Source organism: Lolium rigidum, chromosome 1 (genome assembly GCF_022539505.1).
Source record: "Lolium rigidum isolate FL_2022 chromosome 1, APGP_CSIRO_Lrig_0.1, whole genome shotgun sequence".
Lineage (NCBI taxonomy): Eukaryota > Viridiplantae > Streptophyta > Magnoliopsida > Poales > Poaceae > Lolium > Lolium rigidum.
Window position 1 is genome coordinate 160628919 of NC_061508.1, and position 20420 is coordinate 160649338.

The 20420-nt window shown below is 44.8% G+C and overlaps 2 protein-coding genes across 2 annotated transcripts in view; one reads left to right on the forward strand and one right to left on the reverse strand.

Annotated features, from left to right (window-relative positions):
• LOC124683763 (MKI67 FHA domain-interacting nucleolar phosphoprotein) overlaps window positions 1–13883 on the forward strand; it is a 30876-nt gene extending 16993 nt beyond the window's left edge. The window contains exon 9 of the mRNA XM_047218224.1: window positions 13595–13883. Within this exon, the coding sequence (XP_047074180.1) occupies window positions 13595–13642 (48 nt within the window). The 3' untranslated portion in view covers window positions 13643–13883. The remainder of the gene's footprint in view (window positions 1–13594) is intronic.
• A 1473-nt stretch (window positions 13884–15356) lies between these two features.
• Window positions 15357–17105, reverse strand: LOC124683742 (UDP-glycosyltransferase 76B1-like). Its single transcript, XM_047218202.1, has 2 exons — window positions 16592–17105; window positions 15357–16237 (listed from the first exon to the last, which is right to left on the reverse strand). The coding sequence occupies exons 1-2, from the start codon at window positions 17103–17105 to the stop codon at window positions 15357–15359; spliced, it is 1395 nt and encodes a 464-aa protein (XP_047074158.1).
• Between the last annotated feature and the right edge of the window lie 3315 nt (window positions 17106–20420).

Genomic DNA, 20420 nt, shown 5'->3' on the forward strand with positions numbered 1-20420 from the left:
ACCATGGCCCACGACAAACATGCCCTGACAAATTTTTTTTTGTCACAGTGATATTAGAGAAGAGAGGATAATAAATGAGAGAGTTTATGATTTCTAATGATATTTAGAAAATTCTCTAGCCTTAGACTACTCATAGTGGCAGTAACATGGGTAGTAATATCACACATTTCAAAATATTTTGGTGACATGACATGACAATGAATGAAGAAAGAGATTGAGGCGGTAACTAGCTATGTTACAGTAATATCACACTTCACAAGACAAGATGAGTCTACAACCTAATAAATATAACCTTGCATGATACCACACATATGTTAGAGCATCTCCAGTCGCGTTCACCACGATGTTCGGGGGACCGCGGACAAGAAATGGAGAAAAAAACTTTTTAGTCGCGTCCTCCAAACCTTAAAAGCGCCTCATTTTGTGTCCGGCGTCCCCGATAGAGACTCTGTGTATAGAGTCTCTACTGGGGACGCCGGACACAAAAATAGCGTCCGCATGCATGCAGCCCCTAATCTCCACATGTTATTCTATTTTTCCCTTATTTTCTCTCACCTACTTTTCCCACATGGGTTGGCCCTCTATTAAAATGCATGAATCTAGACGTTGTTTGAGGGACACAGTTGGAAATGGTCTCTTTTTTATTTAGATTTTTGGTCTCTTTGTATCCTGCTCGATCCCCAAATGCATCCCAAATCATTCTGCCGGACGTTTTTTGAGAAACGCGACTGAAGATGCTCTTACTACCCACTATAGAGGTAGTAACATAGAATAGTGATATGTGCATGTTACTACTCTATATTACTCCCCATTATGACTAGTCTTATAACCCCTGACTGACATAGGCATCCCCAATGGGCCTGCCGAAGATGGTACCCGGGGTTTACTGAAGGCCCATGACTCGAAGAATAGAGAAGATTCGGAAGCCCAAGTTACTATTAAGGAAAGATAGAGTTGTATTAGGAAGTACTACCTGTAATCTTACGGGACGGGTTAGAAACCCTCCCGGACTCTGTAACTTGTGTATTACGAAATCCCTCGGCTCCGCCTCCTATATAAGGGGAAGTCGAGGGACAAAGGGAGGATCGATTCATTGTTTCACGCAACCCTAGTTTTTACATCGTCGAGTACTTTTCGGCTGAAACCTTCGAGATCTACTTGCCCTCTACTTCCGACTAAAATCCTAGTCTATAATACGTAGGCATTGATAAGTTAATCCCTTGTCAATTGGCGCCGTCTGTGGGAATTAGAGGTGTCAAGGATCTGATCTCGATGGCACGTTCAAGATCATCGACTTCCTCAACTGGAAGCAACGCAATGGACAGAGGTAAACAGATCGAAACTGGTCTAGTTGATTTTGTTCCTCACCCGCCCTCCCATTTGGATGCATATGCGTATCTGGAGGAGCCCATGGAGATGACGTTTGGAAAGTTCCACTTCCACGTCGAGAAATATGGAGCGTATCGTCTCGAAATTCCGATCTCGTCGGGGTTATCAGCGGTCGATACCGATTTTTCAAGTTCAACATCATCAATCGAGTCAGGCGACGAGAAAACTTCATCGCCACGCTTCATCAGCACCAGGGCAAGTGAAAAACTCGCCAAAATCTTCAGCGACATGTCTTTCGAGTCATCTGCGGACTCCTATATAAGCGATGACTCGAGCGACATCGACAGCTTCAACTTCATCGACAGATCCATCACTGTTGGAAAGGTCTTCACCAATCTCTATGATGGTGTCATCAAACCCGACAAAGTTCAGAATCCAAAATATCATCAGATCTACGCAATTGGAGAACCAAGCCGGCCAGAACCGGCGACATCAGAGGCTTTCGACGATGCGGGAAATCCGTATGTCGATCCTGCGGATCTCACGTGAGGTTTGGGAACAAAATATATCGGACCAGGAACACGAGAGATGGTACGATTTCCGCAGGCAGTGTGGGATCGAGTCGCAAGAGCTATTGATGGTACATAACCAATGACCATTACGGCAACACCTGAGGAGTTACAAGCATATCAATATAGGCTTGCACGTATCAGGAGGGAGCTGGAGAAGCAGAAAATCGAGTTGGACAGGAGGCAGGAAGCAACTTCCGCATCAAGCAGGCGAGGGCAGAGCTAAGCCGAAATTCAGGAACTTCGGGAGATAGTCATAGAGAAGCTCGAAGGAGAGCAAGATCTCGGCTGCAAAATATACCTGAAGCAGAGAGAGAAAACTTAGTTCAAAACCTCGACATGTCTTTTATGTCAATCGACACGAGAGGGTATATTATTCCCAAAATACCAGAAGCGGGGTATATGGCAACGCAAGCTTTCATCCTAGCGTCCAAGCCACCTTCCGGAGATCCAAGAGAAGCGTTGTATAACATGGCCATGGTAGAGTGTGGAGCCATGGGAGCAGCATTCGCAGCTACACCTTCCGAAGGATCAGCAAGGCAAAATAGTCCACGACCCACTGCAGCAGCACTAGGTCCCGAAAGAACAAGTGGAGCAAGAGACACAGCAGCACAAGCACGGGTGGACAGAGCACGACAAAATAGAAGAGAACATCGGCATTCCCCAGAGATAGATGACGAAGACATTTGTGGGCTACCGTGCTTTACAAGAAGGGTCCGGAAAACTCGAGTTCCTTCAGGGTTTAAGTTACCCGATAATTTCAAAAAATTCGATGGCCTGCAAGATCCCGAGGATTGGCTAGTCGATTACCTCGAGACGGTGAAACTGATAGGTGGAACCAGAGCAACAGCCATGCAGAGCATTCAAGTACACCTAAGTGGAGCCTCAAGATCTTGGATCAAGAAGCTTCCTCCAGGTTCCATCGATAGCTGGGACAGTTTTGAGGTTGTGTTCGTCAAGAATTTCCGGTCCACCTGCAAAAAACCTGCATCACTAGAAAAGTTGAGATCATGTCGATAAAAGCATGATGAGTCAATGTGGAAATACATCCAGAGGTGGAACATTATCAAAAACTCGGCAGAGAACATATCTGACGAGAGGGCAATAGATGCGTTCGTGGCAGGAATTTGACGAGGAGATTTTGTCGAGGACTTGAGGAGAACAAACCCAAGGACAGTGTCAGCATTAATGGAGATAGCAAACAGATGGGCGGATGGAGAAGATGCTGTCCACAATAAGCGACATAGGTCACCAGAGGAGGACCGCAATCGAAACTTCCAAAATAGACGACGATTCTCTCGGCAGTTTTCGAGTTATGACGCTCCTGGCCAAATATCGGCTGGTTTCCGAGAAAATACTGGGGGAAATAGTGGAGATGATTATCAAAGGAGTAGCGAGCAGCGAGGCGACAATAGAGATGATTCTCGGAATAACAGGCAAAATAGTGGACCAAGGTTTCAGAGACCTTTCGTATCGCCCGAGGATATGATGAACGGGCCATGTCAGATATATTTCTATCTCGACAATAATGGGAAGAGGCAGTCAGGACATCAAATGGGAAGAGGGAGTAACATGCAATTATGCGCTGCGTTATCTACACACTTTAATAACATGTCGTATCATTAAATGATACTCCTCTTACTCAATGTGCAACTAATCAACGCTCATTTGTGTAGGGGCAAAAGTATACTCCAACCAACTATTATGAATTCATTTTCTATCACCCGCCTCGAGACTTTGCTCTAAGTGGCTAAGAGCAAATACAATAAGGTACAGTCAGTTGGCTATAAATATTATAAGTTTGCTTAGTTGGAGGAGAGATTTTAGGAGAGAGAAGGGAAGTTGACTCTTATCTAATACTACCTTCATCCCAAGGCTTAAGCTCTATATTTTTTAGAAAGTCAAACTATGTCAAGTTTGACCAAGTCTTTATCAAAAATCATTAAAATGTAAAATAGAAAATTAATATTTTCATGTGCTATCTTCAAAATATCATATTTGTTGATAAATTATTCTGAAAATTTGGTCAAACTTTACTTGCTTTGACTTTTCCAAAAAAATATAAGCCTTAAGCATTGGCATGGAGGTAGTAGTCCGCTCTAGCACGTGCTCCTAGGCATAATGTGAGACTAAAAGGTAGGTCATGTATTGTAAAAATACTACACTTTTATAGCTTACTATTATACTACCTCCATTTTAAGGTATAAGGCGCCTTCGTTTTACGTGTTTTTTGTTTGATCAAGAATTACTTCAAATAGATAAACATTATTTGTATAAAATTAGTATCATTAAAATGTTCTTGTCAATACGAATCCAACGATACTAATTACATATAATATAATCAAGATTTTGTTCCTCGATTTTTATGGTCAAAGTTCATCTTGGAATACGCGTGCGCCTTATTCCTTGAAACATAGGTAGATGCTAGCTATAAATTAACTATAGATGATGTGACAAATTGTTATAGACGGCTAGCGATTATACTACTGTTCTTACTCTAAGTGCAATTTGAAAACAAGAGCTCTTCCAAAATTGAAGATGTTTTTATGGTTGCTTCTGATGCAAACATTGGCACGTGGACTCCGGATCTGGATGTGCGCTCTGCACCGAGCTAGTTTTGGAGAAAAAGACCACCTCTTTGTTTGTTGTATTTTTTCAGGCCACGTGTTCTTAGCGCATCTCTAACGGCTCGATGCATTTTTGATATAAGAAGTGTTTATTTTTGCATGTTTTGGTGGAGCCGCAGACACTAAAATGCTACTGTTGGTAGAAATGTCTGTTTGGGTCGGGGGTTGCCCCAGCGACCTGACGTATTTTGGTACGTGCGGGCAATTTTTTATTTGTAGTTAAATTTTCAACCCAAATTACTTATAGGAATACCAAATAATAAAAATCTTGCAATAAAATAATATTAAGTTCTTTATTACACTCAAATAAATAACAAAGTTCAAATACAAATATATTTCCCAATTAAGCAACTAAAATTCAATTAAATATCTACTTCTCATGCCCTGTCAATGCCCACTAATATTCAATAATATCCGTTAGGAAACGAGTGGATACGTGGCTATCACGAAGGTCAGCGTGCATATGGGAAAAATCCTCAGATGATGTTGCCCCTAGCTGCGCTATTCTTGGTTGTGGAGGCTATCATCACAATCTTGCACAACGATCATGATATGCATGATCACAGAAGCAGTCATCACGTCATACAAGATCTAAATATTCCATGTTCTAGCAGGGGTACGAATAATAGCCCACCGAGCATGCACCACAGTAAATGCTCGCTCCACATCTTTTCTGCAAGCCTCTTACCTGTGGGCAAACCTTTTCATTTTCTTTGTTCCAGGATTACCTACTGTCTTCACAAGTGTGGGTCAGTCTAGATAGATGTCATCAAAACAATAATATGTCTTGTCATATGCATTTCCATTGATCTCATAGCTAACCACAAAAGCATTGCCTTTCACAAGCCTTGAGAATACTGGTGAGCGATGGAGCATATTGAGGTCATTGTGGGAACCGACCATGTCAAAGAAAGAGTGCCAAATCCATAGAACATGTGATGCAACTGCTTCAACAATGACAGTGCATCCCTCCGCAGGCCCGCTATACTGGCTATACCATGCAATGGACAATTTTTTCACTCCCAGTGCATGCAATCTATGTTGTCGATTATTCTCGGAAATCCTCTTGCTTCGTTGACCGACGTCAGTCATGTAGTATCGGCAAAAGTTGGTTCACTCAAGTAACAATCGTAGACCACCGCTATCAAAGCTCGGTAGAACCTGCACGTTGCCACCAGGCATGTGGACTCGCTCATTCGCAAGTACTCATCAAGGATATTACCGGCCACTCTGTTCTGTACGCAAGCATACGTACAACTACAGAACACTTGTGATAATAGGTGAAGCCTAGCTTACCAGTGGCATCTACCTTGCATATGCAGTAGGGGTCGTAGTCTCTCACACCGCAAAGAATAATCAAGAACAAGTCTCTTGACATACGATATCACCGCAAGAACATGGCTTCCATGAAGACCGGCTTGGTCGGGTGGAAGTAGTCCTGGTATAGCCGGTAGTTGCCATCCTCTTGCTCGAGCAACATGTTGTCCTTGCGAGGCTTCGTTGATCCTCTGTGCAACGGCCTCTGCGTCTTAGTGTGCTCATGAATGAGGGCAGCCGCGCAACTATGAGACCTGAAGAGGCGTCCAATTCATCTTCCGACGAGCTATCTATGATGCCCTTGTCAAAGAAGTCGATCGACTGCCTAAGGTCCATCTACGGGGCAACAATTAGAGGTGATCTTCCATCTTAAACAAACGGACGATGATGGCCCAGGATTTCTTATTGGAAATTTGTCGAACAAGTCGTGAGCGTCTTGACCATTGGCCGGTTCCGAGTGAGAGGGTGGCAGGGCAGGGGCTACGGCGAGGCATGCAATGGCACTCCACGCCGCCACCAAAAAATTCTTCCTGCGAGGTGCAAGCGGAACATAAACGTACGGGCAATGGCGAGCAGCAGAGCTGGCTGCCGCCTAGCTCTGGGTTGCAAAGGGGAGGGGAGGGAGGCGAATGGGCGAGGTGAGTTTGCTATCTCTGGCAGGCATGCCTAGGGTCGACTAGAGGAGGACGTGTGCATACTCATTTGTTGTCCATGCCGACGCATTCTCTCCCCAAATTTGGGTCGTGCATGCATCGACGCGGTTACAACGGTCACTTTGTGTCGGCCCTATGGGCTGGGTTTTTTTTTCCGCTAATTCGATCCAGTCTAACCGAAACATACACTTTTAATTTGTTTGCGTCGGACCATTGGAGATGCCCTTAGACATTCAATGGGACATGTCCGTGCCTTTCTCTGAGAAATTTGCTTCTGCTCGATCAGCATTTGGTGGTCCGTCATGGAAGCTGTAACTTGTGCTGCGTGCAATATTTGGAGATTATGTAATGATTTCATTTTTAGGGATACGTCGATCTCGTTTAACAGATGTAAAGTGGGCTTTCACCGGCATCTCCTCCTTCATAAACACAAAGTGAAGTTTTCACTTGTTCAACCACTAGTTGAATGGATGCTCGCCATCTTTATTTGGTCTTGTTTTTGTTCTTGAGACACTTCTTCCATTCTTGATGTAATCTGAATAGTTCTGTACATTTGTTATTTCATAATATATAAAATTACACCGTAGATATTTTCCATGCGGCGATTTAAAAAAAATAAAGAAAGAGATGGTTATGGTAATGATACCGTCACATTACACTTTTTAATACAAAATATGTCTAGAAGCAAATTAATGCATCCATATACTCCATCTAACCCGTTCACGATTACCTCGTGCTCTACGTTTAGTCAAAGTCAATTTTTGTAAAGTTTGATCGAATATTTTGGAAAAAATCAACATCTACAATATAAATCTATTGTCTTAGAATCGTCATAAAATATATATTTATATTATATGCATTTGATATAGTAAATGGTGATGTTTTTTTCTTCTACTCTTGGTCAAACTACAAATTATGGCTTTGACAAAACCTAGAACGGGAGGTAATTTTGAATGGAGGGAGTATGACTACTTCTATGTCACTGTGTATACTACATAAAGGTAGTAACATAGACTAGCGCCATATGCATGACACTAGTTACTCCCCGCTACGGGTGTAGCCTAAACTGGTATGGATGGACTATTTTTTATCGTTAGTTATGTTGCCACATCGGTACTTTGCCTATAATATCGCGCTGAAAGAGTTTTACACAGTGGACAATAGAGGATTTGCACGCCTCAATGATGCTTACATCACGTTGCTTCCAAAGAAGGAAGGGGCAATTTTTGTTGGGGGCTTCAAGCCGTTGATTTTGATTTATAACATTGCCAAAATCGTGGCAAAAGCAATGGCACTGCACCTCGCGGGCCGCTGTTGTAGTAGGTGGACTATAATCAGAGTGTGTTCTCAAGGGAAGATTGGTACATGGAAATTTGTTCTTGGTTCAACACTCAATGGGAAGCCTCCATCGAACGAGAACACCGGCGCTAATACTCAAACTAGATATGGAAAAGGCCTTTGATTCTGTGTCGTGGCCTTAGAAAAGGAGCTAATACTCAAACTAGAGGTTTCAAGCCCAAGTGGATTGCTCCCTTGGGCACTATTCTCCACCGCGGGCACAAGGATGCTCATTAATGGCAGCATGGGTGACATAGGCATCCTCAATGGGCCTGCTGAAGAAAGTACCCGGGGTTTATTGAAGGTCCATGACTCGAAGAATATGAAGCCAGGAAGCCCAATTAAGTGTCGGTTTGGAAAGATAGAGTTGTATTAGGAATAATGATTTGTAACTATTACGTGACGAACTCAAAGAGTATCCCGATGTTTGTAACTTGTACATCACGAAACCCTCGGCTCCGCCTCCTATATAAAGGGGAGTCGAGGGAGAAAGAAATGATCGATTCATTGTCAACATAACCCTAGTTTTCTAGCAGTCGAGTACTTTTCCGGCTGAAACCCTCGAGATCTACTTGCCCTCTACTTTACACGAAACCCTAGTCTACAATTTGTAGGCATTGACAAGTCGATACGTTGTCAATTGGCGCCGTCTGTGGGAACTAGAGGCGACAAAGAGCTGATCTCGATGGTACGTTCAACATCGTCGACATCTTCGGTGGCAAGCAACGCGATGGACGGAGGCAAACAGATCGAAACTGGTCTTGTCGATTTTGTACCTCACCCTCCCGCCCGTATGGATGCATATGCGTATCTGGAGGAGCCAATGGAGATGACGTTCGGAGGTTTCCACTTCCGCATCGGGAAGGAAGGATCGCATCGCCTCGTAACGCCGATTTCGTCGGGTTCGTCGGCGGTCGACTCTGATTTCTCGGGGTCATCATCATCGTTCGAGACAGGCGATGAGGAGATCTCGCCGCCAGGCTTCGTCAAGCTCACATCAAGCGGAAAACTTGCCGACATCTTCGGCAACATGTCCTTCGGGTCGCATGCATACTCAGATCTAAGCAGCGACTCGGAAAGCATCGACAGCTTCGACTTCATCGACAAATCTATATCAGTTCGAGCGGTCCTCACCGATCCGCGCGATGGCGTCACCAGCTCCAGGAGGAACAACCCGACAACATATCATCAAGTCTATGTAATCGGAGAGACGAGTCGCGCAGAGGAGGAAACATCAGAGGCTTTCGATGATCTGGGAAATCCATACATCGATCCCGCTGATCTCTCGCGAGGTTTGGGCACCAAATATGTCGGGCCTACACCGCGACAGAGGCTACCGCTTCCGCAAGAAGCCTGGGATAGAGCAACAAGAGCCATCAATGGCACGGATCCGATGACCACCACTGCAACTTTAGAGGAGATGCAAGCGTATCAATATAGACTCGCTCGGGCCAGACGAGAGATAGAAAAAGAAAAGATAGAACTTGAGAAAAGGAAAGCCGCAGCTTCTGCATCAAGCAGGCGAAGAGCTGACCTAAGTCGACAGTCAACGACCTCGGATGATAACCACAGAGCAGCGCGCGATAGAGGAAGATCTTGCCTGCAGCATATACCCGAGAATGAATGGGAGCACTTGATCCAGAATCTCGACATGTCCTTTATGTCGATAGACACAAGAGGGAACATTGTCCCCAAAACACCGGAGGCAGGGTATATGGCGGCTCAATCTTTCATATTAGCGTCAAGGCCACCAGCTGGAGACCCGAGAGAAGCACTGTATTAGATGGCCATGACAGGAGTGGGAGTCATGGGAACAGCGTTCGCAGGACCTAGTTCACCACAACCCGCAAGTGCTCCAAGGCGAAATAGTCCTCGAACTACCCCGGTGGCGCGAGACCCTCCACGAGCAGACGTGGCGAGGAATACAGAAGCTCAAGATAGAGTGGACAGAGCAAGAGAAAGCAGGTCCAGGCGATATTCGCCAGAAGTCAAGGAAGAGGATATGTGTGGACTACCCTGCTTCACTCGACGAGTTCGCAGAATTCTGGTCCCTTCTGATTTCAAATTGCCAGACGGTTATAAAAAGTATGATGGTCTGCAGGATCCCGAGGATTGGTTAATCGACTTCCTAGAGACAGTAAAATTACTGGGTGGGTCAAGAGCAACATCTATGCAGAGTGTTCAAGTACATCTCAGTGGAGCCGCAAGATCATGGATAAAAAGTTACCAGCAGGATCTATCGACAGTTGGGAAACTTTCGAGGAGCTATTCATAAAAAATTTCCGTTCCACGTGCAAAAACCCCGCGTCCATAGAGTAGCTCAGGGCCTGCAAGCAAAAGTTTGGTGAATCAATGAGGACTTACATCCAGAGGTGGAATATCATAAAGAATTCTGCTGAAAACGTATCCGACGAAAGAGCGATAGATGCGTTTGCCGCGGGAATCCAGCGACGGGACTTCATCGAGGACTTGGGCAGATCCAACCCAAAAACAATCGCGGAACTCATGGACATAGCGAATCGCTGGGCAGATGGAGAAGATGTTGTGCACAATAAATGGCATAGGTCACCCGAGGAAGACCTCAACAGAAACAATCATCAAAATAGGCGACGATTTTCTCGTCCATACGCAGATTATGACAACACCGGCCACGTAGCGGCCGGCTTCCGAGGAAACAATGGTGGAAATAATCGGGAGGATTATCAGAGAAGCAACGAACAGCGCGACGCGCCAAGTTCTAGCAGGCAAAATAATCGGCCAAGGTTCCAGAGGCTATACAATATATCACCTGACGATCTCTTCAATGGACCATGTCAGATGCATTTCTATCTCGACAATGAGGGAAAAAGACAGTCAGGCCACCTGCAGAAGGACTGTCGAACTTTTCAGGCGTTGCACCGGCACGCAGCATACCATAACGCACATGCAGCAAATAGAGGAAACCCGCAAGGGCCAAGGAGTGAGATTCACCTTCCACCTCCTCCCGCAATTACCGATGAAAATCGGCATCAGCTGCAGCTGGCGGAAAACCCAGTCAACGGTCCATATATCGACACAAACGGAGCGGTGGCGATGATCGAGAAGGGCAGACCCTCGAATAGGGCCCAGAAGGTGATTTCGCGGCAGGTGTTCATGGTGGAAAAGATGCCTCCACCAACAGTCGAGTATTTGAATTGGTCGGGACACGATATAGGGTTCACACAAGCAGATCATCCACCTCAAGTGCCACGACCAGGGCAATCAACGCTGATCCTTCCAGCAGTAATTGCAGGATTCGACGTCTCGCGGATGTTCATAGATGGAGGGAGCATCATAAACCTCATGTACGCAGATACACTGAGGAAAATGAAGATTTCTCTGGCCAACTTGACACCAACCGACACGCGTTTTCATGGCATCACACCCGAAAAACCCAGTTATCCACTGGGAAAGATCAATCTCGACGTTCAGTTTGGAACCCGAGATAATTACACAAGAGAGAAGTTAGAGTTCTATGAACACATACAAGGTGACCCGATATCTCCTATATTGTTCATTCTAGTGATGGATGTGTTCTATGAAGTGGACAATTTTGGCGGAGGTGCACGGGATGTTCGCCCAGTTTGAGTGAAGTGGGATCACACATAGACTGTCTTTTTTTGAGGATGATGTGGTCTTGCTGATCAAGGCAAACCCTGCGGAGGCTGAAGCGAGACTATGATTCTTACAGGATTTCTGGGGAAGCATCTCATCTAGAGTGTAATCTCACAAAGAACTCAACGTCTCCAGTTAGATATGATGGGGTGGATTTTCAACAATTAACAAACATATTGCAATGCCTAGTTCAACAGTTCCCGGTTCAGTACTTGGGACTTCCTCTATCACTCGTCAGGTTGACAAAACGTGATCTACAACCGTAGGTCGATAAAGTGGCAGCGCATGTGCCTACATGGAAAGATTCAATGTTTGAGAGGAGTGGAATATTGGTACTTGTGGAATCAACTTTGATGGTGACTCCCATTTACCATCTGCTATCACTGGATCTGCCACCGTGGTTTTTCAGGTGTACAGACAAGCTCCTACGTGGCTTGTTCTCGTTGACAACAACAGAGCAAGGAAAGGGCAATGTATTGTAGCCAGATGCATGATCTGTTTGCTGAAAGTTTTTGGTGGGCTGGGGGTGGAGAATTTGAGGCTGCTGAATATGGCGTTGAGAATGAGATGTCATTGGCTCAAGATGGACGAGAAAGATAAAGCCATGGAAGGGACTGCAGTTTGCCATTCGTGAAGTTGATGTGGATCTATTCAAAGCTGCAATAAAGTGCGTGATGAGCGATGACAAGCGATTGAAATTTTGGGTCAACTAGTGGATCGATGCATGTCCATTGTGCTAGCTAGATTGCGCCTAACCTGATCAAGCACGTGAAGCTGGCTAGCCCGAAAGTTAGTGTGGCGGCTGTGATGGGCAACAACTGGGTTCGCATGATCAAGGGTACACTGTTAGTACATGCAATTGTCGAGTACCTGGAACTATGAGAGGGAATGCACGGAATAATTGTTACAGATGGTGTCCTTGACTCCATCAGTTGGAGGCTCATGGCTTGTTCGACCTACTCCGCTAAGACTATGTATGACATGTTCTTCATTGGGAGGAAAAAGATGCTGGGAGCGAAGGAACTGTGGGCGGCCGGGGCGCCTCTAAAGCACAAACTTCACACGTGGCTAGTGCTCAAAGATAGGCTATGGACATCAGACAGATTGGTGAGGCGCGACCTACAACAACCGACTATATGTGTGATGTGCTGCCATGAGGAGGAGACGGTCGAGCACCTCACGCTGCAATGCTCATTCTCGAGGGAGATCTGGTACCATCTGGTGCTACCATTAAGGATGCACAGACACACACAAAATTTGGATGTCTACCTAAGTATTTGTGACCGAACCTATCTAATGCAACACCCAAGCAACACATGAAAGAGATGAACACCCTGGTGATTTTGGTCGCGAGAAAGGTTTGGCTCGAGCAGAATTCCAGAGTCTTTGACAAGGCTGCAGTACTGCGGCGGAGCTTGTTAGAGCATCTCCAGTCGCGCCCCCCAAATCGTCCCCCAAACCGCGCCGGATTGAGCGTTTGGGGGACGTGTTTTGTTCGTGCAGCGTTTGGGGGACGTCGCTCCCCAGTCGCGTCCCCCAAACGCCGCCCCCAAATGAATATTCAAATTGTTGCATTCAAAAGAGATCGTTCCCGTCGAATCGTCACGATCATAGTAGCGGCGATCAAATATAGCATATGAACAAAAATGTTTGCGAGGATTGTTTTCAAATTAAAATACAACAAGCAATAATAAATAGGGCTAGATGCTAGATCAAGGTGCCACGGTATTTCCTTTGATCCTCCACAAATGCTCAACGAGATCAGCTTGAAGTTGATCATGAACATTGCAGTCACAGATCTCTGCATGCATGGCGAGGAAATCAGCAAAATCTGTAGGCAACTGATACGTCTCCGACGTATCGACGCATCCTAGAGCCCGTTTTGCCGTCTTCTGTTGTGTAGTCAGATAATTCACAGTTCGGTTTGTTTATTCTCGTGTAGTTATTTTACATGTGTGCACCGTGGAGATAGATTATAAAGGATAAACAGTTCATAATGCTGCACTTTAGCTCTTTACTTTTTAGGTGGCTCAGTTTAGCTTAACAACTTTATTTTCTGATCCTATGCTATGTGAGATCATGACAAAATATGTGCTTGGTTGCTAATAATGTTTTCTACCTTGTACAGGTCGGCTTTCAGCCTTCAGCTAAGAAGATCAAGTTCGATGAGGATTAGCTATATGCCTATATGGAGGGCACAAACATGGCTGGTCGGTTTTAGTGAGGCGATGGTGATTTCGTACTTGGGTTTTGTATCTTGTCTCTTTAGTCTGTTGTATTAGTTAAATGACTGGTTTATGTAGCGAGGAAGCATATGAAGCTTGGATGAAAAAAAGAACTTTCTTGCTTTGCTCCACCATGATACGTATTTACATCTATACCTCTCAATGCAGGCTTGCTGAATGTTTGACAGAGTAGCTTTGCAGAGATTTTGCTGGAAAACGTTCAATTTACCTATCAGTAAAGTGAATAAAAACTGGAATAGCAAGTTCTCTGAGAATTAAATCTCAGGTCCTCATGTAGGCCCGTTAGATCCATATTTGAGATTTGTGCTGGGACCACTAGTTGGTAGTATTGAACTACTAGTGATTGATAGATTTTAGCAGCCTCCTTAGGTTGGAACTCAAGCCGAGATTTGGTTTCAACAAGGATTTGTGCGGATTTTGTTTCAGAAAAGGCTAATCATTGAGCACAAATATATAGCCGTGCTCACTGGGTGAATGCTGAGCGGAGTAAACTAAAATTTGCTTTTGACAGGAGCTTGGTCTGACAAAAAAAACTTGGAGCCGGCCACGCCAGCGTATTGCCAATTTGTCAAAATGATTTGGTCTCGTTCCAATATTTGTCAATGCCCCAATTGCCTTGTGCTTGCTCCAAATCTTTTGGCAAAGCCAGACACTGATTATAATGCACGTTCAGTTTTAGCAAAATTCTGCTGTGGAGCGTTTTTGAACAGCAAATGGCTTCACAAATTCGGCAGCGTTTCAGTTTAATCATTTTTGATTTGTGGAACCCTCTCGCCGTCTTTTTCTGAGATGCCCTTCTCACAATTATCAATTGCATCGAAGCCAAATCTGTTCCCAGTTCAGTTTTTTCTTTTACATGTTCACAACAAGAGTGTTTCTCCCCCACAAAGGAGGCCAGATGACGGGCTACGTACCTGACGAAATTTTGACAATCAGACCACCTGCCCCCAGTGAAATGCCAGAAAGAACCACCTCTGAGTGCAAATGTCAAAACTACCGTGGTGGCACGCTGGCCAAGCGACACGTCGCACATGCCGCCTTAGCCGGTGGCGGCAGGACTTGCCGCCGTGAGTGGTGGCGGAACGTTGGGCAGCTTCGTCCGCGACGCCGGGTGGTGGGCCCTGCCGCCACCGGCTGTGGCGGCACGTTGACGTGGCCTGACATGTTTTGTTTTCCAAATGAAAGAACAACAAAATATCATAAATAAAAAATTGGTTGGTGAAAATAAGCTTTGCGAAAGTTTTTTTTTTTTGAGAAACACAATACAAACGCAGATGCTCACATACACGCGCATACACTCACCTCTATGAACGCACACACACACACCCTACCCCTATGAGCACCTTCGGAAGACTAGGACGGCGGATCGGATCTTGAAATTGACGAAGTCACCACAGACGCCTTGCTGTTGACGGGAACGTCGTCTCCCACCGAAAGAATATTCCGACTTTTACGAGACACACATATGTCAAAGTTGGGGTTTAAACTCTGGTGGACTGGGGTACAACCACCTTCCTAACCACCTAACCTCAGGTTGGTTCTCTTTGCGAAAGAAGTTATTTTACTTTTTTGTTAAAGATTGCATGGTACTCCAATATCAATATCATCGATTATTTAGCTGCAAAAATCTACCCAACACGAATATTACAGAGACAATATTTGCCCAATCAACTTATCAATAGCTAGCAGAGAAGACCCGCCATTCTCTAAACAAGACTCCACCTTCTTCTTTAGCTTTTGCGCTCTTTCCCTTGCAACCACTCCCTTGGCGCCCTTCATAAGCTTCCGAACTGCGTCCTCGATTTTGTTTCTCTTCAACTCACCATCAAGCTCGAACCCTACACCCCACGCCGCCTCCACATATCTCGTGTTCATCATTTGGTCCGCGAACTGAGGCCTGCAGATCATGGGGAGACCCTCGCTGATGCCCTCCAGTGTCGAGTTCCAGCCATTGTGCGTCCAAAACGCACCCACTGCAGGGTGGGCCAGCACCTCCTGCTGCGGGGCCCACGGGATCACCTTGCCCCTTCCCTCCACGGCGAGAGCAAACCCCTCCGGCAGATCGGATCCGTCTGATCCTCGCACGAGGTCACGTCGAACAACCCATAGGAAGGGCTGGCCACTGTTGGCCAATCCCCAAGCGACCTCCAGGAGCTCCGCGGCGTCCATGGACGCCAGGCTTCCAAAGCTCACGTACAGCACGGACCCTGTGGGTTGCGTGTCCAGCCAATCGATGCAGCTACGGTCCTCGCGCAGCAAGCTGCTCCCGGTGCTCCGGGCGGAGAGCTTGTGTAGTGGGCCGACCGCGAGCACGACGGCGCTGTCTAGCTCCCTTCGGATCCTCTCAAGCTCGGCGGTTTCGAGTGCGTCGAACGTGTTGATGACGAGGGCTTTTGAGTTCATCACTGCTTCAGTCGCTCTGGACAGAACTTTACGCATCATTTCATGGTTGCTGCTGCTCGAGAAGAACAGGTCCCTGACACGCAGCGGCGGCAGCTCCTTCACCGGCGTGTAGAGCTGCGATTCTGAAACATAAAGATTCAACGGCTGCATCTCACCGCTACAAATGTTTCTATTGAGCTACGAGACTGATTAATTAGCAAAATTGCAAGACATGCAAACACGGATCACAATTTAGTGTCTGTTTGGTTCCCAGCCACACTTTGCCAAGATAAAGTTTAGCAATTTGACATGTGTTTGGTTCTTGCCACACTTTAGAGCGGCCACACACTATCCATATGATCCATTTGTCATAGAGTGAATTTTTTGCTAACTTTTGCCATACTTTGTGCCTTCCAAAATTCTAGCCACACTTGCCAAAGTTAGGTTTGGCAACAGGCTAGTGCAAATCTCATTTTAATTTGAGTTTTCTTACTGACCTTTGGGAGGCAGATAACCGTTTTGGTGGAGCATGGGATATGCGAGGAAGCAGCTGAAGCAGGCGGCGCTGGCGGAGCGCAGCACCATGGTCGGGAGCCCGATCGCCGTGGCGGCCTTCTGCACGGCCAGGAGGTTGGCGTCGATGAACAGGCACGCGGCCGTGGGCTTCTCCTTATCCCCGAGCACCGATGCGAGGGCGTCGCGGACGGCCCCCGGCTCCTCCATGGCAGCGTTCATGGCGAGGATGATGGAGATGACGCTCCCCGAGGCGGGGACGTCCGCAGGGATGCCGTCGGGCACGGCAACGAACGTGAACTCAGGGTGGAGGGCGGGGTCCAGCGCGTTGAAACGGGTGTGGACGACGGTGACGGCAAGGCCCCGGGAGTGCAGCACGTCGGCGAGCTGCAGCATCGGGTTGATGTGGCCCTGGAACGGCAGCGGGAACACAAGCACCCGGCGCCCGAGTGGCCGTCTCCGGCCGTCGCCATTGGATGCTTCTTGGAAACTGGCCATTCCTCTCTGCTTGTGTCTCTCGGCTCGTGGTGCGGTTCGATCCCGATCTTAGCAAGAGCGGGAATATCGATGGCTAATTGGCTAGAATCAGTACTTTTAACTGGTGACGTCTTGCTTGCCGGCCATCCGGCCAGGCACGTTTTGACGTAACCATTGGAGTTTTCAATTAAGAATAGGCACAGTGGAAGTATTAGGCTACCACCAGTATCTTAGATATCATCTAAAAAAAGTATCTTAAATATACTAGTTTAACCAATCCAAAGTACCTTGAAACCAATGACATCCAATAGAAAAAAAACAGGACTGATCCGTTTTCGGTGTCATTGTTAATTACAAAGTTAAAATATAAATTAATTTAAAACAAATTTTATAGAAATTCAATTCAGCACATGGGAGCATATGCTCCTGCCACCGGAAAAAACTTTCAAAATGTTAAAAAAGTTTGAAGAAAATTTATCACTCTTACATATCGACATTATACGTGCAGGCATCAAATTTTACGGAAAAACGATATATTATGTAACTTGCGAAAAAAGACAGAATTCCGCCACGTATAAAACCTTTTTTTACACCAAAATCCGTCTTTTTAACACATGCCACTAAAAATATCGGTTTTCTGTGGAACTACTTTGTGAGCTTGTAGAATTTCGAGATGCACGGATTAAATGTTTTGTCTGAATTTTTCAATATTTTGAAAGTGTATTCAAAACAAAATTTTAAAATTGGGAGCATCTCCCAGGTGCCAAAACATCATTCTCCAAATTTTAGGTCTAGAATATAGAATATTTCAGAACGGAGATAGTACTATTATGCATTCTAGCTCCACAAAAATGCTACTGTGGCAGCTAATTAAGGGTTGAGAGATGATTTAGAGTAACATATGTAGATACCGTATCATAACGCACATTACGAGAAAAGTTGAAAAACAATACTCCCTATGTCCAGGTTTACAAGGCCTGCACATCCCTAGGTCGCCAAATTGACCAACATAATAAAAAAATATACTATAGATAAATATCATGAGAAAGTAGAACATCTAAATTTTCCAATGTTATCTGTTTTGTAATATATATTATATATTACGTTGGTCATATTTACGATCTAGGAATACATGCATGGCCTACAAACCGAAAGAGAGGTAGTAGACCTTATATACAATTTTATAACAAAATTCTACAAATTAATAAATATAATAAGAGTGTGATATTACTCCATGATAGAGAAAATAGCACACACAAGTATCGTATGCATGATACTACTATATGATAGTAACTAATATGGCTAGCTTATGCATTTGATACATTCAAAAAATTATTGTGTAACAGCAAACGAAAAAAAGATCTTAGTAATATATCATAGTTACTCCTAACCAGAGAGTGAAAAATAGAGTATCATAACACACCAGAAAAAAAATATTTATCTTGCACATAATTTTGCCTTAAAATTATATAAATTAATAAATATGAACATAAATAACGCAGACGTGAGCAGGTATTTTTTGCCTAGCCATGGATCTAGGCAACAACGATCATGGTTTTTTCACGATAAAAAATGAGAAAAGTACAAATTGCCATGGCCCACGGCAAACATGCCCTGGCAATTAATTTTTTCATCGCGGTGATATTAGAGAAGAGATGATAATAAATGAGAGATCTTATGATTTCTAATGATTTTTAGAAAATTCTCTAGCCTTATAGTCTCTAACAGTGGGAGTAACATGCAACTATGCGCAACGTTAACTATAACATGTCATATCATTAAATGATACTTCTCTTACTCAAGGTGCAACTAATCAACGCCCATTTGTGTGGGGGCAAAAGTATACTCTAACCAACTATATTATGAATTCATTTTCAATCACCTGCCTCGAGACTTTGCTCGATATTTGAAAACCAGAGCTCTTCAAAAATTGAAGATATTTTTATGGTTGCTTCTGTTGGATTGATTAAACACTAGAGACTTTATGCTTCGCAAACATTGGCACGTGTACTCCGGATCTGAACGTGTGCTCTGCACCGAGCCAGTTTTATTAAAAAAGACCACTTCATTTTCGGTTGTATTTTTTCACGACGAGTTCTTAGGGCATCTCAAGCGACCCGATGAATTTTGGGTATAAAAAGTGTTCATTTTAGCATGTTTGAGTCGAGCCGCAAACACTAAAATGCTATGGTTGGCAGAAATGCTGTTTGAATCGGGGTTGCCCTAGCGGCCCGACGCATTTTGGTCCGTGCGGGCAATTTTTTATTTGTAGTTAAATTTTCAACCCAAATTACTTATAGGAATACCAAATAATAAAAATCTTGTAATAAAATAATGTTAAGTTCTTTATTACGCTTAAGTAAACAACAACATTCAAATACAAATACAATTCATAATTAAGCAACTAAAATTCAAATAAATATGTACTTTTCATGCCCTGTCAATGCACACCGATGTTCAATAATATCCGCTAGGAAACAAGTGGATATGTGGCTATCGCAGATGTCACTGTGCATATGGGGAAACTCCTAATGATGTTGCCCCTAGCTGCGGCTCAACCAACTCGCCCTGGAACTGCCATCCTTGATCATGGAGGTTGTTATCACGCTCTTGGTCAACGATCATGTTATGCATGATCACGCAAACAGTTATCAGCTCATACACTAAATGCTCGCTCCACATTTTTCCTGCAAGCCTCTTACCTATGGGCAAATCTTTTAGTTTTCTTTGTTCCAGGATTACATAATGTCTTCACAAGTGTGAGCCAGTCTGGATAGATTCCATTAAAAAGATAATATGGCTTGTCATATGCATTACTATTGATCTCATAGCTAACCACAAGAGCATTGCCTTCCACAAGCCTTGATAATACCGGTGAGCGATGGAGCATCTTGAGGTTTTGTGGGAACCGACCATGTCAAAGAAAGAGTGCTAAATCCATAGAACATGTGATGCAACTGCCTCAAGAATGACATTGCATCCCTCCGTATCCCCGCTATACTGGCCGTACCATGCAAATGGACAATTTTTCCACTCCCAGTGCATGCAATCTATGTTGTCGATCATTCCCGGAAATCCTCTTGCCTCGTTGACCGACATCAGTTGGGTAGTATCGACAAAAGTTGGTTCTCTCAAGTAACGATCGCCGACCACCACTATCAAAGCTCGGCAGAACCTGCACATTGCCTCTAGGCATGTGGACTCGCTCATTCGCAAGTACTCATCACCGGCCACTCTGTACGCAAGCATACACACAGCTGCAGAACACTTCTGATAAGAGGTGAAGCCTGGCTTACCAGTGGCATAGAGATTGCATATGTAGTAGGGGTCGTAGTC

What these genes read in the sequence shown, in the direction of transcription:
- LOC124683742 (XM_047218202.1), bottom strand. Translation starts at nt 17,105, where the DNA reads ATGGCCAGTTTCCAAGAAGCATCCAATGGCGACGGCCGGAGACGGCCA. An exon ending in CGGTTATCTGCCTCCCAAAG is followed by an intron (nt 16,238 to 16,591) that starts GTCAGTAAGAAA and finishes TTTATGTTTCAG; the next exon opens with AATCGCAGCTCTACACGCCG.